The sequence below is a fragment of the Sorex araneus genome, chromosome 6 (assembly GCF_027595985.1).
Source record: "Sorex araneus isolate mSorAra2 chromosome 6, mSorAra2.pri, whole genome shotgun sequence".
Taxonomy (NCBI): Eukaryota; Metazoa; Chordata; class Mammalia; order Eulipotyphla; family Soricidae; genus Sorex; species Sorex araneus.
The window spans coordinates 57022878-57042123 of NC_073307.1; the positions used below are offsets into that span (position 1 = coordinate 57022878).

At 43.0% G+C, this 19246-nt stretch overlaps 1 protein-coding gene across 2 annotated transcripts in view; it reads left to right on the forward strand.

Moving 5' to 3' along the window:
- The window catches only part of GABRG3 (gamma-aminobutyric acid type A receptor subunit gamma3), a 434279-nt gene that overhangs the window by 241814 nt on the left and 173219 nt on the right, over window positions 1–19246 (forward strand). For both annotated transcript variants that reach the window (XM_055142221.1, XM_004617564.2), the window contains exon 5: window positions 1284–1366. In XM_055142221.1, the coding sequence (XP_054998196.1) occupies window positions 1284–1366 (83 nt within the window). The remainder of the gene's footprint in view (window positions 1–1283; window positions 1367–19246) is intronic.

Below are 19246 nucleotides of genomic sequence, written 5' to 3' on the forward strand. Positions count from 1 at the left end.
TAAATGCCAAGCCTTTAAAAAGAAAGGCACACATAGTTTCAGTAATGGGTATAAATTCCTTCTTGCGCCAGAGTCCATTTCTGCTTAAAGTGGACCTTGTAAATTTGTCTTGAATATAGTTAACCCACAGATCCACTTGGCAAGTAATTTTTAAAATGTCATGATCTTGGAGACAGAGAGAGAGAGCACAGCAGATGAGGCATTTGCCTTGCATATGAACAACCTGGATTTGATTCCAGCATCCCATATGGTTCTCTGAGCATCCTTAGGAGTGATCCCTTAGTACAGAGCCAGGAGTTACCCCTGAGCACTGCCAGATGTAGCCCAAAAATAAACAAAAAAGCCATAATCTTGGAGTACTAATTTGCAAAAAAAAGTTTATAGCTAATAAACTAGTACGGGGAAAAAATAAGAGCAAAGTTGGGGCTGGAGCAATAGCACAGCGGGTAGGGCGTTTGTCTTGCATGCAGCCAACCCGGGTTCGATTCCCAGTATCCCATATGGTCCCTTGAGCACCGCCAGGAGTGATTCCTGAGTGCAGAGCCAGGAGTAACCCCTGTGCATTGCCAGTTGTGACCCAAAAAGCAAAAAAAAAAAAAAAAAAAAAAAGAGCAAAGAGAGTTGGCTCAAAGACTGGAGCACAGGATTTGCATGGGGGAGTCCTTTATTTGACTCCTGGCTCCACCTAGTTGACTCCTGGAGCACCCCAGGGATGATCCTTGAGCACTAGCAGGTGTGGCCCTCAAACCAAAACCGAAGTCAATTGAACAGACTAAACAAGAAGTTTTGCCAAATTCTGTCCTGATAAAAGGGGAAGTTATCCTTGAATCGACTTCTGTGGGGTCTTCCTGGTTATCATAAAAAAACAACCCAGGTCAGAAAACCTGCTTCAAAGAATCTACGTGACTTCCCCAAATCAGCCAACGTGAAGGCAGCTTCCAATGCTGATTTGGACTGCTGTCTGGTGGGCACACACACCAGTTTTCAGAAGGAGGAAGGATTGAATTTAGTCCAACAGATTGAAAACCAGGACATAGAAACCAACAGTTGTCTTTGTTTGTTGCCTCTTTGTTGGATTTGTCTTGTATTTCTCCACACAGTTTAGAAATGTCTGAGTTGAAATTCTCTGTATTGCCCATCCTTAACACAAACTATGGCCCATGCAGTGAGTTACGGAGTCCCATCCCAGAGTGCAAAGGAGCCTGTCCCCTCGCTTTGCCTTGGGACTTTGTGGGGATGTACCTGGCTGACTGATGAGGAGTGACACTTGGTTGTCTTCACAGGCTTACCATCAATGCAGAGTGTCAGCTGCAGCTACACAATTTCCCCATGGATGAGCACTCCTGCCCTCTCATTTTCTCCAGCTGTGAGTACCAATGTGGTGTATGAATGGTGGGGAAGAATGTCCCCTGTGCTGGTTTCTGACTGTAGTATTGATCTTTGTATTGATCACAGTCTCACTGCCCAGAAGCTGCTGGGTGTTTTCACTGTAGAAATTAATATCCTCACATTACAAAACAGGCCATTTTGTTGGAGCTGTGAATAGCTTAATCATTTACTATCATATTGAAAGCCTTCAAAATGGGTAAAGAGTTGACTTACCCAAGTGTTTCACTCAGTGACCTGTGCACCTGTGCATCTCATTTGGGCCTACATAATATTCCTCAATGATAGTTTTTAGTATATCTAAGCAAGATGATTTCTCTTCTAAATAGGAAGGAACATAATTCAATTAAAAAATATTTACGTTTGTGTCATTGCATTGTTGCCACATGCAATTTTTCACAGTTTTGTATTTTCTGATATTTTACATGAGACTGATCACATAGCTAATAGATAACCAAATTTTTTTTATAATTTATTGATTTTTTAATTAGTGAGTCACAGTGAGGGTACAGTTACTGATTCACACATTTTCGTGCTTGTTTTACCCTCATGCAATGTTTGAGAGCCCATCCCTCCTCCAGTGTCCATTCTCCACCACTTATGAATCCAGTATCCCTCCCATCCCTTTATCCCATCCCCCCACCCCACTCTGCCTCGGTGGCAGAGCATTCCAACTTGTTCTCTCTCTCTCCTTTTGGGTGTCCTGGTTTGCAATAGGGGTATTGAGTGTAACCAAAAATTTTTAATGACAACTAGACCTGAGTACAAGGACATCTCAGGATATAGACACTGTTTGCTTATTTTGTAGAGTAAAATATTTAGGGATGGTCAGTATGGTTATACATCTTTAGAATGTAAGATGGTTCATTTGAAATGTGTAGACTATATGCACTGAAGTCTGATTCAAAGTAATCAATGGATTTTATTAGCTTTCTTTAAAATTGTACCTAGGTCGTGACAAACAAGTGTAATGACATGAGGCACAGGATTTGTGGTTTACTTCATTAAACAATTAGAGGGCAAACATGAAGTAATGGGTGGACATACTGTTGTTCATTTTATTCTTCTTGTTTTTTTTTTTTTTGGTTTGGGAGCCATACCTGATGTTATGATGCTCAGGAGTTATTCCTGACTATACATTTGGGAATTACCATATGGGATGCTGGAGATCAAGCCCCAGTCAGCCATGTTCAAGGCAAGCGTCCTACACACTGTACATGCTATAGCCCATGTTGTTCATTGTAAGCCTAGAAAGATGTAACAGAAAAAGAAAAAAATGCTCTGATCTCCTATAACGGAAAATGTAAAAAAATTCTTAGTAAAAATCAGTTTAATTGATTGAGTCCAAGTTTAACACATCCCCAGACTGTTAGATGTTTAGTCTAGATGACTAATGTCTATGAAGGCCTCATAAATTTACATATAGGTTCACATGGGTCAGTTGTTGCCTAATTATCTTAAAAGCTTGGAACCATTGGCATTGTCGCCCTCTTTGTGAATGAAATTACTACACATGGGTACTTGTGTTCCTAGCACCTGTGTGTGAATCAATGTGGCTCCGTTGACTGCTCTAATGATATACACTAACCTTGTCTATTAAATTCATTATTTCTCATTCACTGACATCTTATTTTGTTGCATCTCTTTTCTGATTTCCCGCATAATTCACAAACTCTTATTTCTTTACCAAATTTCCAATGTCTTCATGTTCTTATTTCCTGAACATACCAATATCTTTTTGGGTGAATTGCAGAGTTTTTAAACTGTCTCCCAGTAGCTTGTTTACATTTCTGGTCAGTAATGTGTTGCTTTGAACTCATACTTCCTGGAAGGTCTCTTTTCTGCAGGATCTCTTTGAAGCTTGTATTAAGGTAAGTTCTTCTCTGGAAGGTTAGCTTGACCTCTGGCTAGCATGGCCATTGCTTCTGAGCAAAGCTCAACTCTGTGTTCCTGGGCTTCAGGATGATGTGAATTTTAACCACATCTCATGGCTCTAGATTGCAGTCTTAAATTCTTTTATTTTATTTTGTTTGTTTTTGGGGGGAGCCACACCCAGCAATTCTCAGGAGTTACTGCTGGCTCTGCACTCAGGAATTACTCCTGGCACTGCTTGGGGGACCATATGGAATGCCAGGGATAGAACCTGGGTCAGCTGCATGCAGGGCAAGCACCACCCACCCACCACTACAGCCCCCACAGTCTTAAATTCTTAAGAGAATGCTTTTGCCTTTCTGTTCTTCCCATAGCCTAGACTGATCAGGGCATCTCCAGCGAAGGAAAGTTTCTCCTGAGTTTAGCTGACACTCCCTTCCTGTGGAATCAACTCAAGTGTCCATTAACATATGAATGGATAAGTAAATTGTGGTAATTACCTACAAGAAAATAGACTTTGTCTATTTCTACAATAGATTCAGCAGCATGGATGAAAAGTTGGGGTCATTTTATTAAATTGAGACACACACACACTTATTTGAGGTACATAGATTAATCAAAATTATAGAAGCACAGTAGAATGTTGTTGTCTTTCTCAGGGAAAAAGAAAGAATTGCAAGATATCATTTAATGAGTTTAGAACTTGACTTTTGCCAGACAAAAAGTTCTGGGGATGGGTGGAGATAGTTTCTCAGCAATATGGAGTAATTAGTATCTCTGCATTGCACACTTAGAACGGCATACTTTATCTTATGTGTATTTTACTGCAATCAAAAATTGAAAAAACTATAACAGCTGAAATAAAACATTCATGAGAAAGACTGAGTAGCAGATTTGAGCACGAAAAGAATCCAAATACTTCAGCAAATATCAATGTTTCTTGTCCAATTCAACAAACACAAAGATAAATGATCAAAGGGAAGTGATCCAAATCTCAGAAACTAATGGGGCATCATTGAGTTTACCAGCATGTACAGAAGGACAGTCTCTGAAGGAGAACAAAGAGAAAGGGCAGAAAGAATACATAAAGCTATCAGGACCAACGCCTTCCAGATTTTACAATCTCCACAAACATATACATCCAGGCAGATGAATGAATTGCAAGTGGCATAAACTCAAAGTGGTATAAATGTAGACATTGCAATCTGTTTCTAAAGGCAAAAACAATAAGAAAATAGCAAGAGCAAAAACCTCCTGTTACTATCAGTGGCTCTTCTAAATCATGAAAGAAAGAAGTTGGATGACACATTCAAAAGCTGAAAGAAAAGACTGTGATCAAATAATTATATATTTGGAAACTCTGAAAGTAAAATGACATTTCCAGATAATCTAAAACAGATGCCATTGATGTGGTTAAAATCCACATCATCTTGAAGCCCAGGAGCACAGAGTTGAGCTTTGTTCAGAAGTGATAGCCACACTAGCCAGAGGTCAAGTGAACCTTCCTGAGAAGAACTTACTTTAACACAAACTTCAAAGAGATCCCGCAGAAAAGAGCCATTTCAGAAAGTATGCGCTCAAAGCAACAGAGAGGCTTATTCTATAAGAAGTTCTAGAATAAGTACTCCAGGCCTGTGGGTATGGATTTGGAGTTTTAAAAGAGAATGTTGTTTTTAAAAAATATTTTGTTGACATCAACTTGATGCTCACCCATACTTGATCACAATTAGATGTTAACATTAATAATTCCCACAGTCCACTAAGAAAATAATTAAAGTATATAGTAAAGAAGTTGGCAAGGTATTTAAAATTATACTCTAGAAAAACATTTTTTCTAAATAAATAAAGTCAGTTAAGGAGAACCTAAAGGATGAACTTGCAGAAAAATCAATACAGAAATGTCAGCCATAAATCTAATCTTAACAGTGATTACATTGAGTTTAAAATGATTGAGTACTCAAATCAAATGTCAATGATTGGAAGAATGGGTAAAAGACTGTGATTCAACTAAATGCTCCCAATTAGGGACATAAATTATATTCATGTCACAAGCCATTTGACTTAGAAGGATGGCATGAGATCTGTTATGCAGATTGTAACAAAAAGAGATCCCAGTGTTTCTATTAATATCAGACAAGATCTCGTTAATGTTGTCACTGAAGACAAAGTCATTTTTACAAAAATAACAGGTCAATAAAGAAATCATAGCAATGAAAAACATGCACATACTCAATAAAACAGCCTGAAAATACACAAAGCAAAAAGTCATTGGCTTGAAGAGAAAAATAGACAATTCAGCTATCACATTTAGATTTCCATCTTTGACTCTTAAAAAATAGATGGAAATATAAAATAAGATGGTCAGTATGGAAATGGAAGAATATTTCAAAATAACTAGATCTAATTGACAAGTAAAAAAATGTGCCTCTAAGTATTGTGGACTATGTAGTCTAAAATCACAGCTGAACATGAGACAGGTTGTAATTAAAAAATAAATTTTCCACTCTCCCCTTTTTGTGGTTGTCGATACTATTGTGATGCATGGACTTACACACTTGCTGCTATGTTGGTCTTCTACTTGGGTGGTGCTCCAGGGGTTGTAACTGCTGGGGACACAGAGGCAGCACCAGGAATCAGAGGCAGTCATGTGTAGCCATGCAGCAATATTGCTCAGAATGTCACACCTGGAAGGCAGGTGTTTGACCACTGAGCCCTGTTCCCTGCTGCACCGCACACCGTAGGCCAATGTTAGTCCACAAAATAGGTCAGTGCAGTTTAAAAGACTTAAATTCAAGTTCAGATTTTAGGATGAATATACAAGATCATTTGCATTGTTATACATAAGAAATGAAGAATCTAAAACTGCAATGATGAAAATAATCAACTTTACCAAGTATCAAAAATAACTTAAAAATGAATACAGTGCAAGATTTTCTGCACTGAAAGCTACAAAAAAAAAAACATGGTTGAAAGAAAGCAAGCCTACAGAAATAGAAAATCATCCTTTATTCATGAAAGCAGAGACTTAATTTTGTTAGGATGATAATACACTTCAAGGTGACCTAAAAATTCAAATGCAATTCTTATCCAAACCTCAACTGAATTTTTTCCTGTATGAATTGACAGACATGTCCTAAAAACTCTTTGAAAATTAAAGAAATCTAAACTATAGCAGTGTTGAAAGAGGAACAAATGTTGGGAGTTCACATTCAGAATTAAAAATGCATTGCTGAGCTTTAGCCATCCAGGGAATGGTGGGCTGCAGCTAGAGAGACATAGGAATCAATGGGACAGAATTGAGAGTCCAACAGCAGTCCCATATATTCACAGTTAATTGATTTTTAACAAGGGTTCCCAAATAATCCAATGAGAAAGAACAGTCTTGTAAACAAATGGTACTCAAAAATTGGTAGCCCTAGGCACGGAGTGAAATTGGACCCTGGCTTGCAAACTGTACATCAAATAACTGCAGAGAGGTTAAGAAACTCAAATGCCAGGACTAATCTATGAGGATTTGTTTTTTTAACATGATGTATTTGTGTTTTTGTGATTCATTCAAAGTTTTGTATCTATGATAACAAACCACAAGAAGTAATAAAAACTGGACATCACCATGTAAACCTTTCGTATTTCAAAAGACATCGATGTAGGTAATGAGTGATTTTTACTCCAAAAGATGTCAGTGGGAGAAGTGAGTAATGTGGAAGGTTTCAATCAGGAGCTTATTAGCATAAAGAGAGACAGAGAGAGCAAGAGAGAAAGAGAGCGGGTGAGAGAGCACGCAAACACTACTGCCTTCCTGCATGGCTCACCTCTGTTACCCAGAGAAGTTACCAAAGGGTTTGGACTGATGAAGTCTGCCCCATTCATATAGTGGAACACTATGCAGTGATGAGAAATAATGAAATCTTGCAGTTCACTGCAATTGGAGAGTATCTTGTTAAGTGAAAAAAGTCATATGAGTGAGATCTGGTATTTGTTCTCCTCCTTGTAACTTGTATCATCCACTTTTGGGTCAAGAGCTTGCTTATCAGCTCAGTTAAAATTATCTTCATTCTTCCAAAATGGCTTTTAGGAGTTGGAGAGAGCATCACGGGTATGTGCTTGCCTTGCACCTAAGCTAACCTGAATTTAACCTGCAACATCCTATGTGGTCCCCAGAGCTCATCGGGAGTACATCTGAGCACAGAGTAAGGAGTAACCCCTGAACATTGTTGAGTGTGGCCCAAAAACCTAAATTTTAAAAAAATGGCTTTCAGACCCACACTCTCATTTCCATGAGCCCCTAACTTCTCATGTTCTGATTTGATATCTTGTCCCTTGCCTCTTTTAATATCTGGACCCTATGTCCTGTCATTATTAACAGAGCATGTAACCATCCTCCAGCCATCTTTTCCCCATTCTAGTCTGACACAGCACAAAGTTCTCTTTTTCCTTATCAGTGATTCATCAGTGACTTAGTGAAACTTCTGATGTCTATGAAGTCTGAGGTTTACTCAGTTCCACTACATTCTCTCTACGGCTGCCACTGTTTGCTCCTGCTCAGCCCAGTGCAATCTCTATATTAGCTTTTCTCTGTTTCCTTTCTTCCACACCATCCAAATGTTTCTCCTTACTGGAACTGTCAACAGTCCTATTTTAAAATGACTTCATTTTTAGGTTGACACTTTGGGTTTTTTTGGGGGGCGGTATCATTTTTACAGCTAATAGAGATATAATGCAAACCAAAGGAGTCATTAAATTTTTTCAGGATACACACACACATAATTGACATATACATATATATGTATATTTGGTTTTTACTTTTTAGATCCCACCCAGTTGTGCTCAGGACTTATTCACGCTCTGTGCTAAGGATTATAACTGTCCTGCGATTGCCTGAACCCCGGGTACATGAGACAGTTCCCAGCACCTAGAGCAACAGATGTTCATGTGTTGCATGTAGTGTGGCCAAGACAAAACCACCCCTCAGGGCACAGACTCCTAGTCATGTGCAAAGTTTATTGGGGAGAATAATGGTTATATGTAGGGGCAGAAAGGACTGTATCACATGTGGATTGTGAGATGGGCAGAGAAAGGTGGCATCTATGCTTTACCCGAGCTAGACGGGTCAGTGTCACCAGTGTCATGGGGTTTCTACGAGCTGATGAGCTTCCCAGACACTGCAGTGTAGGTTCTGCCTAGTCTCACACCGAGGTACAGGCATTTGCAAGGCCACTGAGCCATGGCAGTCACTGACGAATGCCGGTTCCCCTGACAACTCACCTTCCTCAAGGCCCAGACTCAGGGTTTTCCCGCATGAGCCCAGAAGCCAGGATGGTCAGGGAGCTGTGCCAGGAAGAACTCCAGCAAAAGATAGTTCCTGGCAGGTCTTGGAGACATATGTAGTTCCTGCAATAAAATGGTCAGTGCTGGTCATTTGCTAGGAAAGCGCCATAAACCCATACTATCACTCTGACCCCAAAACTCAGCTTTATAAAGCTAAAAATAACCATGATGTTAATTTAATTTGGATAATTCTTTCAAAACTATTATCCTTTAAATATGCAATACATGTCAAAAGTCATCAGAGGGGGGTCATACCTGGTGATGCTCCTTGCTCTGTGTTCAGGAATTACTCCTGGAAGTGCTTGGGGGACCATATGGACGCCAAAGATTGATCCCGACTCCGCTGCGTGCAAGGCAAACACTCTCCCTGCTGTACTATCACTCCAGCCCCTCATCATATATCCTAATCTTTAAGCACGGCATGATTCTCGCTAAGCCTGCAACTTCCCAATGTTTGTTTCATGCTGACAGCACAATTCTGTTTGCAGTAGGTTCATTTCAAGTGCACAGTAGTTTATCCTGGGTTCCTGGTTATTATTGAAGGCACATTTTAAACACCTTTCAGAGCTCTTCAAAGCTCCTTCAGAACTGTGCTTTGTTCAATATTGATAATATGTTTTATTTCCCCCAATTGTTTTTTCATCACCATGTTTGATACATGAGCAGTTTACTCTTTCAGGACTAGCTTTGGAATCCAACCATGAGAATGATCTTGATTAACTTATCAAGTTCCCTGGAGAACAGTACAAATGTACATGTGTGCGTGCATCTATAATCCAAATCTCATGCACACACAAAAAAATTAAATCTTGTGACTCAAGTAGCTCTGAATCAGCTAAGTACCTTTCCTAAGCCCTTGTATTCACAGTTGGGGATATTTGCTACAGGAGTGGAGGAAAAGAGATTCCAGCACAACAATATTTGAATTTGTTGATATTCTCTGTGGTGTCGTGAAAATTGGCATCTTATGAAAGTCTATTAGTTGCCAAATTTTACTATTTCTGGGACTCAGTGGCTACCAAAAAAAATTAGCAGTCAGATATGACTTTGGAGGAGTTGTTCTGTTTCATTTGGGGGCCACACTCAGCCTGAACTATGCTCAGGGCTTACTCCTGGCTCTACATTGAGATCACTTCTGGCTGTGCTCAGGAGACTAGATGTGGTGCCAAGGAACCAGTCTGGGCAGGCCATGTGCAAGGAAAGTTCTCTGCCCTCTGTATTGCTTTCTGCACTATTTATCAGTTTTGTTCTTTTGTTTGTTTTTGGCCAGAGAACACCTTGCTATACTCAGGGGCTGTTCCCGACTGGCTCAGGGGGAGCCAGGTTTGGGGCTAGGGTCTCAAACCAGAGTTATAGCTGCTGCAGCTGCCTGCAAGCAACCCCCCCCCCCCGCCCCCAGGACTATCTCTCCAGCTGCCTGACTTGGACAAGTTTTCATGTGAAGGTTTGAAAGTACGTCACGTCCTTCGTGACGTATTTTCAATCTCCTGGCAGAGATGGTGTCACTGATCCCTTCCCTGCTCACGCCCTGCACTGGCTGGGATGGAGGAGTCCACTGCAGGCTGGTCCCTCGGGTTCCATTTGGAGACAAGCCTCACCCACTGTGCAGACAAGGGGGTGGAGCCAGCGCTGCCTGGCCAGAGAACAGGTCAGGGAGGCCCTGCAGATGGAGGAGGGCCTGGTGAAGCCATGCTCACCCCCGAGCCCCAGGGATCATACATGAGGACCGGAGTGAGTCCCTTTTGGCCTGACATACCCCTACCAGACGAACAAGGTGACATCAAGCTGCACTTACGTCCCTTTCATCTTCTCATCCTGGAAGTGATCCCCTCCCACCCAGGACCCCGAGATCACTGCAGCACTCAGACTGGGTGAGAGTTCATTCTCTAGGGCTCAGAAACAAAGATATGAAAGTTCCTTCCATCTTTTTTTAAGCTGTTTTCTTTATCTCTGACAGAGAAAGAATTTAATGACAAGAACACTGTAGAGTCAAAGCAGAAAGATTTATTAAGGTGATAATCACAGCCTGAGACACTGCCATGCGCACTCCCAGGAGACAGTTTTGCGGAGAATTCAGGGTGGATATTTTTAAGGGGTGAGTTCAGTCAGGGCAGGGGTATGGATCAGGGGCTTGGCGTGACTAGCAGTGCTGGGGTTGTGCTAGTTACATATGCGTATAAGGACTGAGTGCTTGCTTCTGAGTCCATCCATCATTAGGACCTAATTAGGCAGCTAGGAGGCATGTCAGCAAATATGCCTTTGGGGCTCAATGAGCAGAAACCTGAAATCGAGTCAAGATTCTGTTCTCCAGCACGCTCCAGTAGTTTGCAGACATGAAGCAGTCAGAAAGACAGATGAGATAAGAGCCCTTTGTACATCTCACACTGAATTTGCATGATCCCTCACTCATGATGGTTCCAGAAGATTCTGTTCCATCAGCAATGCTCTTGTGGATATGCAATTAAACAGGAACGCAGTGGGAAGGGCTTTGCTTGTCCCTCATTCCCCAAAACATTGCCCCAAGCATACGTTCTATCTTCTTTTTAAAACATCCCCTTCAAGGTGAGACAACAGAAAACCAAAGAGCAATGAGAACTAATGTCAGCCCATCCAGTGCCTCACAGACGTGCCCAACTCTGGCCTGGGTTTACTTTCATTGTCATTGAATTTTGTTTGGACTCCAGATAAGTGTGTCCACATCCCTGCTTGACCTCAGAGTCAGTGAAGACTGTTGATTGGAAGAAGGTCCTGAGACAGCCCAGGTACTTGGAACCTTGAGTTTCCACCTGTGTCTTGTTGCATTCAAGTAGCATCTCCTTGAACAGATGGGAAGTTTGTCCTCAGCCACGTCTTTCTGGGCGCCTCTGCTTCTAGCCAGGCAGAGGTACAAACAAATCAGAAAGTTTCTTTTTTCAGACCTAGGAATCACTTCTTTCATCCTGGGCGTGCAGCCTGCAGTGTACAGCCAGGTGCATTTCATTCTTAGTCTTTGCCGATGTGACCTGGACAGGGAACAAGTGCTCTTGGCTCATCCAACTGTTGTGTCTTAAAATAAACTCAGCCTGAATGCTGCTTCCGGTCTGCTGCAGAAATGAGGCAGCCAGCTGCCAGGTGGGGCAGCCTAGCAGGTGTGGTCTCTGTCTCCTGCCTATTTCTCCACAGGATAGGACCCACACAGCTCCTTGGAAGTCCTTGCTCTTTATGAGAGTGAGCCACCAGAATGGCCCTGTGTCTTTTAGAGCAAAGGCTTCTGCATAAGATCATCTCCGGGAAACCCCTTCTGAGGGAAGGGTGATAGCTAATGTAGTGTGTTGACTTGACTGTGGGGTGCCCCGGGAGCTTGTGAGGCATTTTTTCTGGTTGTTTCTGAAAGACTCCAGAAGAGAGCTGCACAGGGGACTAGAGAGATAGCACAGCACATGAGGCATTGACCATGCATGTGTCCAACCCAGGTTTGATCTCCATCATCTTGTATGGTCCCCCAAGTCCAACTAGGGTGATACATGAGTACAGAGCCAGGAATAAAGCCCAGAGCATCACTGGGTATGGCTTGAACCTCCCCATCCATGAAAAATAAATCAGCATCAGTAAAGATGGGAATGAGCCAAGCTGCTGAGGGTCCAATACAGGAGGAGGGATTTGCTTTTTGTCTCACCCCAGATATCCATCTTCTGCCTCAGACACCAGCCTTTTCAGCTTGAGGGTCTTCAACTTGGTCTGAAGCAATCTTCAGGCTTCCTAGGGTGCCTGTCTCTCAAATGGAGACTTTGGAGCTTCTCAGATGGTATAATTGGATTTTCTGATTCCTGTATCTGTAGCTCTGCCAGCATCTGTGGAAACATCACCCTCTGTCTCACTGTCTCTCTTTCTTTGGAGACCATTACTCATGAAGGGAAGCAACACCTGCCTCTCCTACATATGTGGACTCTCAAGGTCTGAAATGCTCAGCCCCTGTCTCGGATGCCTGATAAAGTCTCTGCATGTCTAGGAAATGTGAGGGAGAGCTCAGAGGACCAGGACGGTGCCCTGATGTCCCAGATATCTGCCTTGTTCCCATTGGAACTAGAAACTCTGACAGGTCCTTCCTGACCCATGATCTCCAGATGTCCACTCTATGTGGAATGCATCCTATGGCCAGCTGCTGTTCTCAGCCTCTGGAGAGAAAGCAACCAGGCCAACATTTCCCCTGGGCAGTGCCATGTGAGCCATGTGACCTTCTGAAGCAGAATACAGGCTGTGTTTTCCACCGCACTTTCCATCCGTCATTTTCTGCCACCCAGGAAAGTCTCTGTACCTTTTGCCCAGTGTTTTTTGAGTCTCCAAACTAGCCTTGAGAGATAGAAGAGCAGGTAAGGTCTTGTCTTGCACACAGATGCCCCAAGTCAATCCGCCTTGGGGCCCTAGGAGTGATCGCTGAGTCAGAAGTAAGTTCTGAGCACAGCCCGGTGAGGCTCCCCAAATTACAAAGTCAATTTTAAATAAACCAGCCCAGGCTAGAGGACACTCTGGGGAAGTGCCTCTTCCCAGGACTCACACAGAGGGAGCAGCAGCCCTGCCTGCAGAAGGTGGAGAAATTCTCATGGAAGCTGGACCAGGGCTGACTGAGGGTTGGCAGGTGAGCAGGAGCACCTGGACACAATGCCGGTTGGTAAAGTTGAGGTGAGCTTTGGAAGCAGGGAGTAGCCCTGTGCATAGGTGGCCAGGCCTAGTGGGGAGAATCTTGGAAGCCATTAGACAGTTGGTGTCGTGCAGCTTTGGGTGTACAGGTGATTCCTGAGGGCTGACTGATGGGACAGAGGAAGTAAGGGTGCCATAAGCACCAAATGGGTAGCACAGGGCCTCGGGGTCACCATGCTGTTACTGGGAGAACTGGGATGGGGGCTGCAGGCAGAACTGGTCCCAGGCTCCTCCAAGCACATAACATTTACAGCAAGTGTTTTCAGAGAATTTGGTGTGTTTAAGGTTTTTGAGGGGCCTGCGGTGAGTCACGCGCTGTGCTCGGCAGAGACCGGAAAGAGAGGGTCCTGTGTGACCCTCGGCTTGCTGTGTGTGTTCTGAGGTGACCCACATCCTCTTCCTTGCATGCCTGGAGCAGCATCCTGGGCTTTGAGGTGGGTTTTTATTTCCAGAATTATAAAACTGTAGCCGTGGGAGGCGATAACGTATATTTATTCTTATCGATTTGAAGCAGGTTGTGAAAGTCAATACAGAGATGTTTTGCCGTTTTGTGTGTCTCATACAGAGCTGTTATTAGTCTTTGTAAAGAATTTTCATTAAAAAGGTTCCCAGTGATAAGTTCATATTGGGCAGAACTGAATATCTGAGCCCTTCTTGCAGCAGAGCCAAATTAAAGACTACTAACCTTTTAAAGACTGTTAGAGGAAGGAGACTCAGAGGCAGGCTCCAGGCCTTCCTAAGTTGGATTTCTCGGCATCCCATGGACCCCTAAGCCCTCAAGCCCTCTGCTTGTAGCCCCCAAAAAACATAAAGTTGACTAATTCTTATTAAAATTTTATCATTACATGAAATATGAAGACATTTTTAGAAGTTTTAATCACAAATTGATGCTTTTTCATCACAGACCTATTAACTTATCAGGAAATAGAAAACACTGAGGGGGGGGGGGACTGGGGAGATAATACAGTGAGTAGGGCACTTGCCTTGCATGCGGCTGACCTGGGTTTGATCCCTAGCATCCCATATGGTCCCCAGAGCAGCACCAGGAGTAATTCCAGAGTGTAAAACCAGGAGTAACCCCAGAGTGCTGACAGGTGTGAACAAAAATAAAAACCAAAAATACCCACATGGGGTAGGGCTTTGTTTTCTCTTCGTATAACAGTGAAGTAAATTTCCATATTTACTTCAAGAAAGACATTAACTCTGACTCTAACAACAGTCAGCTCCTTTCATGTCCTTCAGTTTTGCCTCCAGTATTTTTGAGCTTCTTTATCAGATACAGAGAGGATGGCTTTGCCTTCACAAAGCCCTGGAGTCTGCATCTGTCCAGGAAACCACATTAAACCCTTGGCTCTCTCCCTTCCTTTAGGTCAGTTTTGTCTGAAATTTGTATATTTGTAATTAGAATATTAACAAAGTCTGAGCTTTATGTTTAAAATAGTTTCTTGTATAAGACATTTTGGTTTTTTTCCCCCGATTCCTCTCATGGTCTCTTTTTTTATAACGGGGGGAAATGTTGGGGTTATTTTGGGGGGCACACATGATTATGCTCTGAGCTGACTCATGGCTCTATGCTCAAGGATCATTCCTGATGGTGTTGGGGGCAGGGGCATAGGCAGATCCAGAAATGAAAACAAGATCAGATATGTCCAAGCAAGTTCCTAAGCAACAGTATACACTCTCTCTCTCTCTCTCTCTCTCTCTCTCTCTCTCTCTCTCCTCTCTCTCTCCCTCTCCCTCTCTCTGTGTCTCTCACTCTCTCTTTCTCACTCTGTCTCCTTTTCCCAACCTTCCTCTGTCTCTGTGTCTGACTGTTTCTCTCTCATGTTCTCCCTTTCTCTCTCTCTCTCTCTCTCTCTCTCTCTCTCTCTCTCTCTCTCTCTCTCTCTCGTCCCAATGGTGTCTGTTTTTCACTTTATGTCTTTAGATTATCTGCATTTAGAGGGATCATTGTTGCCCCTAGTTAAAGTCCATCATGTCTAGAGTGTTTCCTGTTCATTCAATTTGCTCTTTAGTTCCCCTCTCTTTGTTTTGGCCCTCTCTGGTTTGAATTGGGAAATCATTTCATGTTATTTCAATTAGTTTCTCTGCTTTCAAACAGAATTTAGTCATTGCCATAAAACCATAAAGTTTATGGTTTTACACCAAATATTTCCTCTTAATTTTCCCTCTAATGTTTCTTCCTAATGTAGAATTGTTTCTCACATGTTTTTCTTTCACCTGATTAACTTACTTTTAGCCTTTCAGTCTTTCTTTTTAATATGTCCGGTTTGTTTAATATCTGGTTGCCTTTTAAATGGAGGTAACATTGCATTATATCACAACTTCCTTGAAGATTTCTCTCCATACACATCAGAGACTTTTCAAAATTCAAGGTCTTGTAGATAATCTCATCTGAGACCCAGGAAGGCCACCTGTGCTTCCTGCGGGCTCTCTGGGGATTTAGGATGGGAAACTTCTTCTTTCTAGCCCAGTGCTCAGGTCAGTCCTCTGAATGGAGCAGAATTACAAGTGGAATTGTCCAAAAGCAGTTCAATAACTGCCATAGTCTTGAGAGTTATGAATACATGAGAAGGTGAAATGCAAGATACAACCTACAAGGTTGGGCCAACTAACAACTATAGGGTTCAAAGGGCTAGAACACATGCTTTGCATGTTGGAGATTTAGGATCTAAACCCAGCATCACATGGTTCCCTAATCACTGATTCTGGAGAACCCACTTAGATGCAAACCCCTCAAAAGAAAAATTTAAAGATGTAAGGCAAGGTGCTGCCTTCAAAGAGATTGCAAGGTAGTTGAAGGAAGAGCAAGTCAGATCAGTGTAGAGAGAGAGGTGAATGACTAATGGGTGATTGATTACAGAGTGGCTTCATTGTTCAGAGAGCCCCAGGCAGGGTACCTGGGTCAACCCAGAGTATGAGCCCTCATTGGCTGGGCCTCTCTCTTCCTGAGGACAAAGCTCCCTGCGGGCACATGTCCACTGCTTCTCACTTTACCCACTGCTTTGTGAGCAAGTGTAGCAAGAGGCCACTGTGAGTGTCCACTTGAACCCTCTGTTCTGCTTTATTTTCTCTAGGCCAAGCATTTCCCATGTCTGCTTCTGCTGCCTCACCCACACCACTGAACAGATGGGCATAGGATTTGGCATGGTACCTTCCCTTCTGGACCTGATGACTCACAGTTCATTTGGAGGAAGAGAGGAAGGAGGGAGGAAGGATGTATGGATAGATAATAAACAATATGGACAGTCCTACAAAAACTAGAAATTGAGCTTCCATATGACCCTGCAATACCACTTCTAAGAATATATCCCAAAGATGCAAAAAAGCACAGCAGAAATGACATCTGTACCTACATATTCATTGCAGCACTGTCCACAATAGCCAAAATCTGGAAACAACCCAAGTGCCCTAGAACAGATGACTGGTTAAAGAAACCTTGGTATATCTACACAATGGAATACTATGCAGCTGTTAGGAGATATGAAGTCATAAAATTTGCTTATAAATGGATAGACATGGAGAGTATCATGCTAAGTGAAATGAGTCAGAAAGAGAGGGACAGATATCGAAGGACTGCACTCATTTGTGAAGTATAGAATAACATCATATGAGGCTGACACCCAAGGACAGTAGATACAAGGGCATGAGGATTGCCCCATAGCTGGGAGACTGCTTCATGAGTGGAGGGGAGAAGGCAGATAGAATAGAAAAGGGATCACTAAGAAAATGATGGCTGGAGGAACCATTTGGGAAGTGAGATGCATGCCAAAAGTAGATAATGGAACAAACATGATGACCTCTCAGTGTCTGTGTTGTAAGCCATAATGCCCAAAAGTAGAGAGAGAGTATGGGGAATATTGTCTGCCATGGAGGCAGGGGGAGCGTGGGAAAGGGGGGGTATGCCCGGGATATTGGTGGTGGGGAATGTGCACTGGTGGAGGGATGGGTGTTTGATCATTGTGAGATTGTAACCCAAACAATGAAAGCTTGTAACTATCTCACAGTGATTCAATAAAATTTTTTAGAAAAGATAACGCATGGGTGAATGGACAGGTGGGTAGATGATGGATAGATGGGTGGTTGGGTGGGTGTAGAAAGAGATGGTGAATGGTTGTATGGACAGGTGGGTGGATGATGGATAGATGAATGTTGATTGGATAGATAAATGGATGACTAATGGATATGTGAACAGGTGGGTGGATGGGTGGATGGATTATGGATGATGGATGGGTGAGTGGGTGGCTGACTGGTGGATGGTTGGATGGATTGATAGATAGGTGGATGGGTAATGGACGGGTAAGTGGATGACTGGAAGGGTCTATTGGTGGGTGATGGGGTAGAAGGCCAAGTCCACAGTCAGGTCCACACTGATAAGGTAGATCACTTGGGTGATTTTGCATCATCCTTAGCCTTCATGGCATAGCCTGAAAATAAGAACAGCAGAAAATCATAGAACCTGTGTAGCATGGTGAGTGTAACTGTTGGCAAGACACAAACCAACAGCAATTCTGAGTTACCACTTACATATTTATCCCCCTAGGAATAATGCCAATTTCTGCCCACCCCTTCCTTAGGACAGAATTCACAGGAGGGCCGTCATCACCATAGCCTGAATCTGTCCTCATTCACAGACGCATAAACTCCTCCAGGATTTCCACTTCACTGAATGAGTGTCAGAGGCCACAGCTCATGCTGGTGGGGCCACACCACCAACCCCAGCAGACACTCTCGGGGACTGCACCCGAGAAGAGGCAGGAGGGCTGCAGGCACATCGGGAATGCTGATACACACTCTCATAGTCTGATGTTATAGTATCGTTATGCGCCAGCTAGAGAAATGACTGTAGAAACTTAATAGGTTCATTAAGCTTCCTGGAGGGGTTGGTGTGTGTGTAGGGGGGAGGGGAGGGAGATCTTACAATGTCTAAAACCTGATTCAGTCCCCACGTATCCACCATAGGTCCGTGGAAATTTCTCCTTGGTTAAACAAACATCCCCAGCTGCCAGGGCTCTCCCTGATGTACTCAGGCCTCTGTGTCTTGTCTGCAGCCTTTGTGTTCACTCAAGTGTTGAGTTTCTTTTCAAGGATCTTTACTGATCCATAGCTCTCTGCTGAACATCCTGTAGTTTCTTCTCTAATGAGCCCTCAGATCCTGTTTCCGGCTTCACTCACTTGTGTTTTCCTGGGCTGACTGACAGTGGGTGCACTGCTGGAGAAGTCTCCTTAGCGCCTCTCAATTGGGCACCTTTACTGTCCCTGTCCTTTCCATAGGGGCTCCTTTCCATAGAGGACCCATGTAGAGGGTGACAGAATCACTAAGCAGCTGCGTGAAGGCCTGATGGACCAGAGGTCCCGGTAGAAGTCAGTGAGAATAGGAAGGTTTCATGGCATTGTGGAAAGCATCACATGAAATACTGTCACTCAGTATTTCAGAACGGGGAAAGCTCAGTGCTGGCAGAGATGGAGTGATAATGATAGTGAAGGGCCTACAGGCTGCAAGAGGATCCCTCATGGGTCCTTGGTGGTTCTGCATGTTGAAAGGTGACCCTGACATTCGAATATGCTTCAGCATCCCACTCTGGAGACCGCTTAAAAAAACAAAAGTCCTTATTGATTGAAATGTATAAAAGTCATTCTTGAAAATGTCAGGCATGAAAATACTGTAAGCATTGTATAGTGCATATCCAGGCACAGGATCATTCTCTGATTCGCAATGAACTCTGTCAGCTTCCGGGTCAAGCAGAAAACACCAAATAAGTCTATAGTGCATAGGAGCCTGGATGCACTCTGCCTGCATTAACTCATCATGTGGAATCTGGAAATTGAGCCCATGTAGATCACTACAACTCTTCAAAAACTGCGGTCTCTACTTGTCTGGAAAGATCGCAATTCACTTAATTTATTTCATTTGAATATCTGGTTAGTTAAACTGCTAATTTGAGGAGACATCACTTTTCCATAATATTGTTCTTTTATTTCC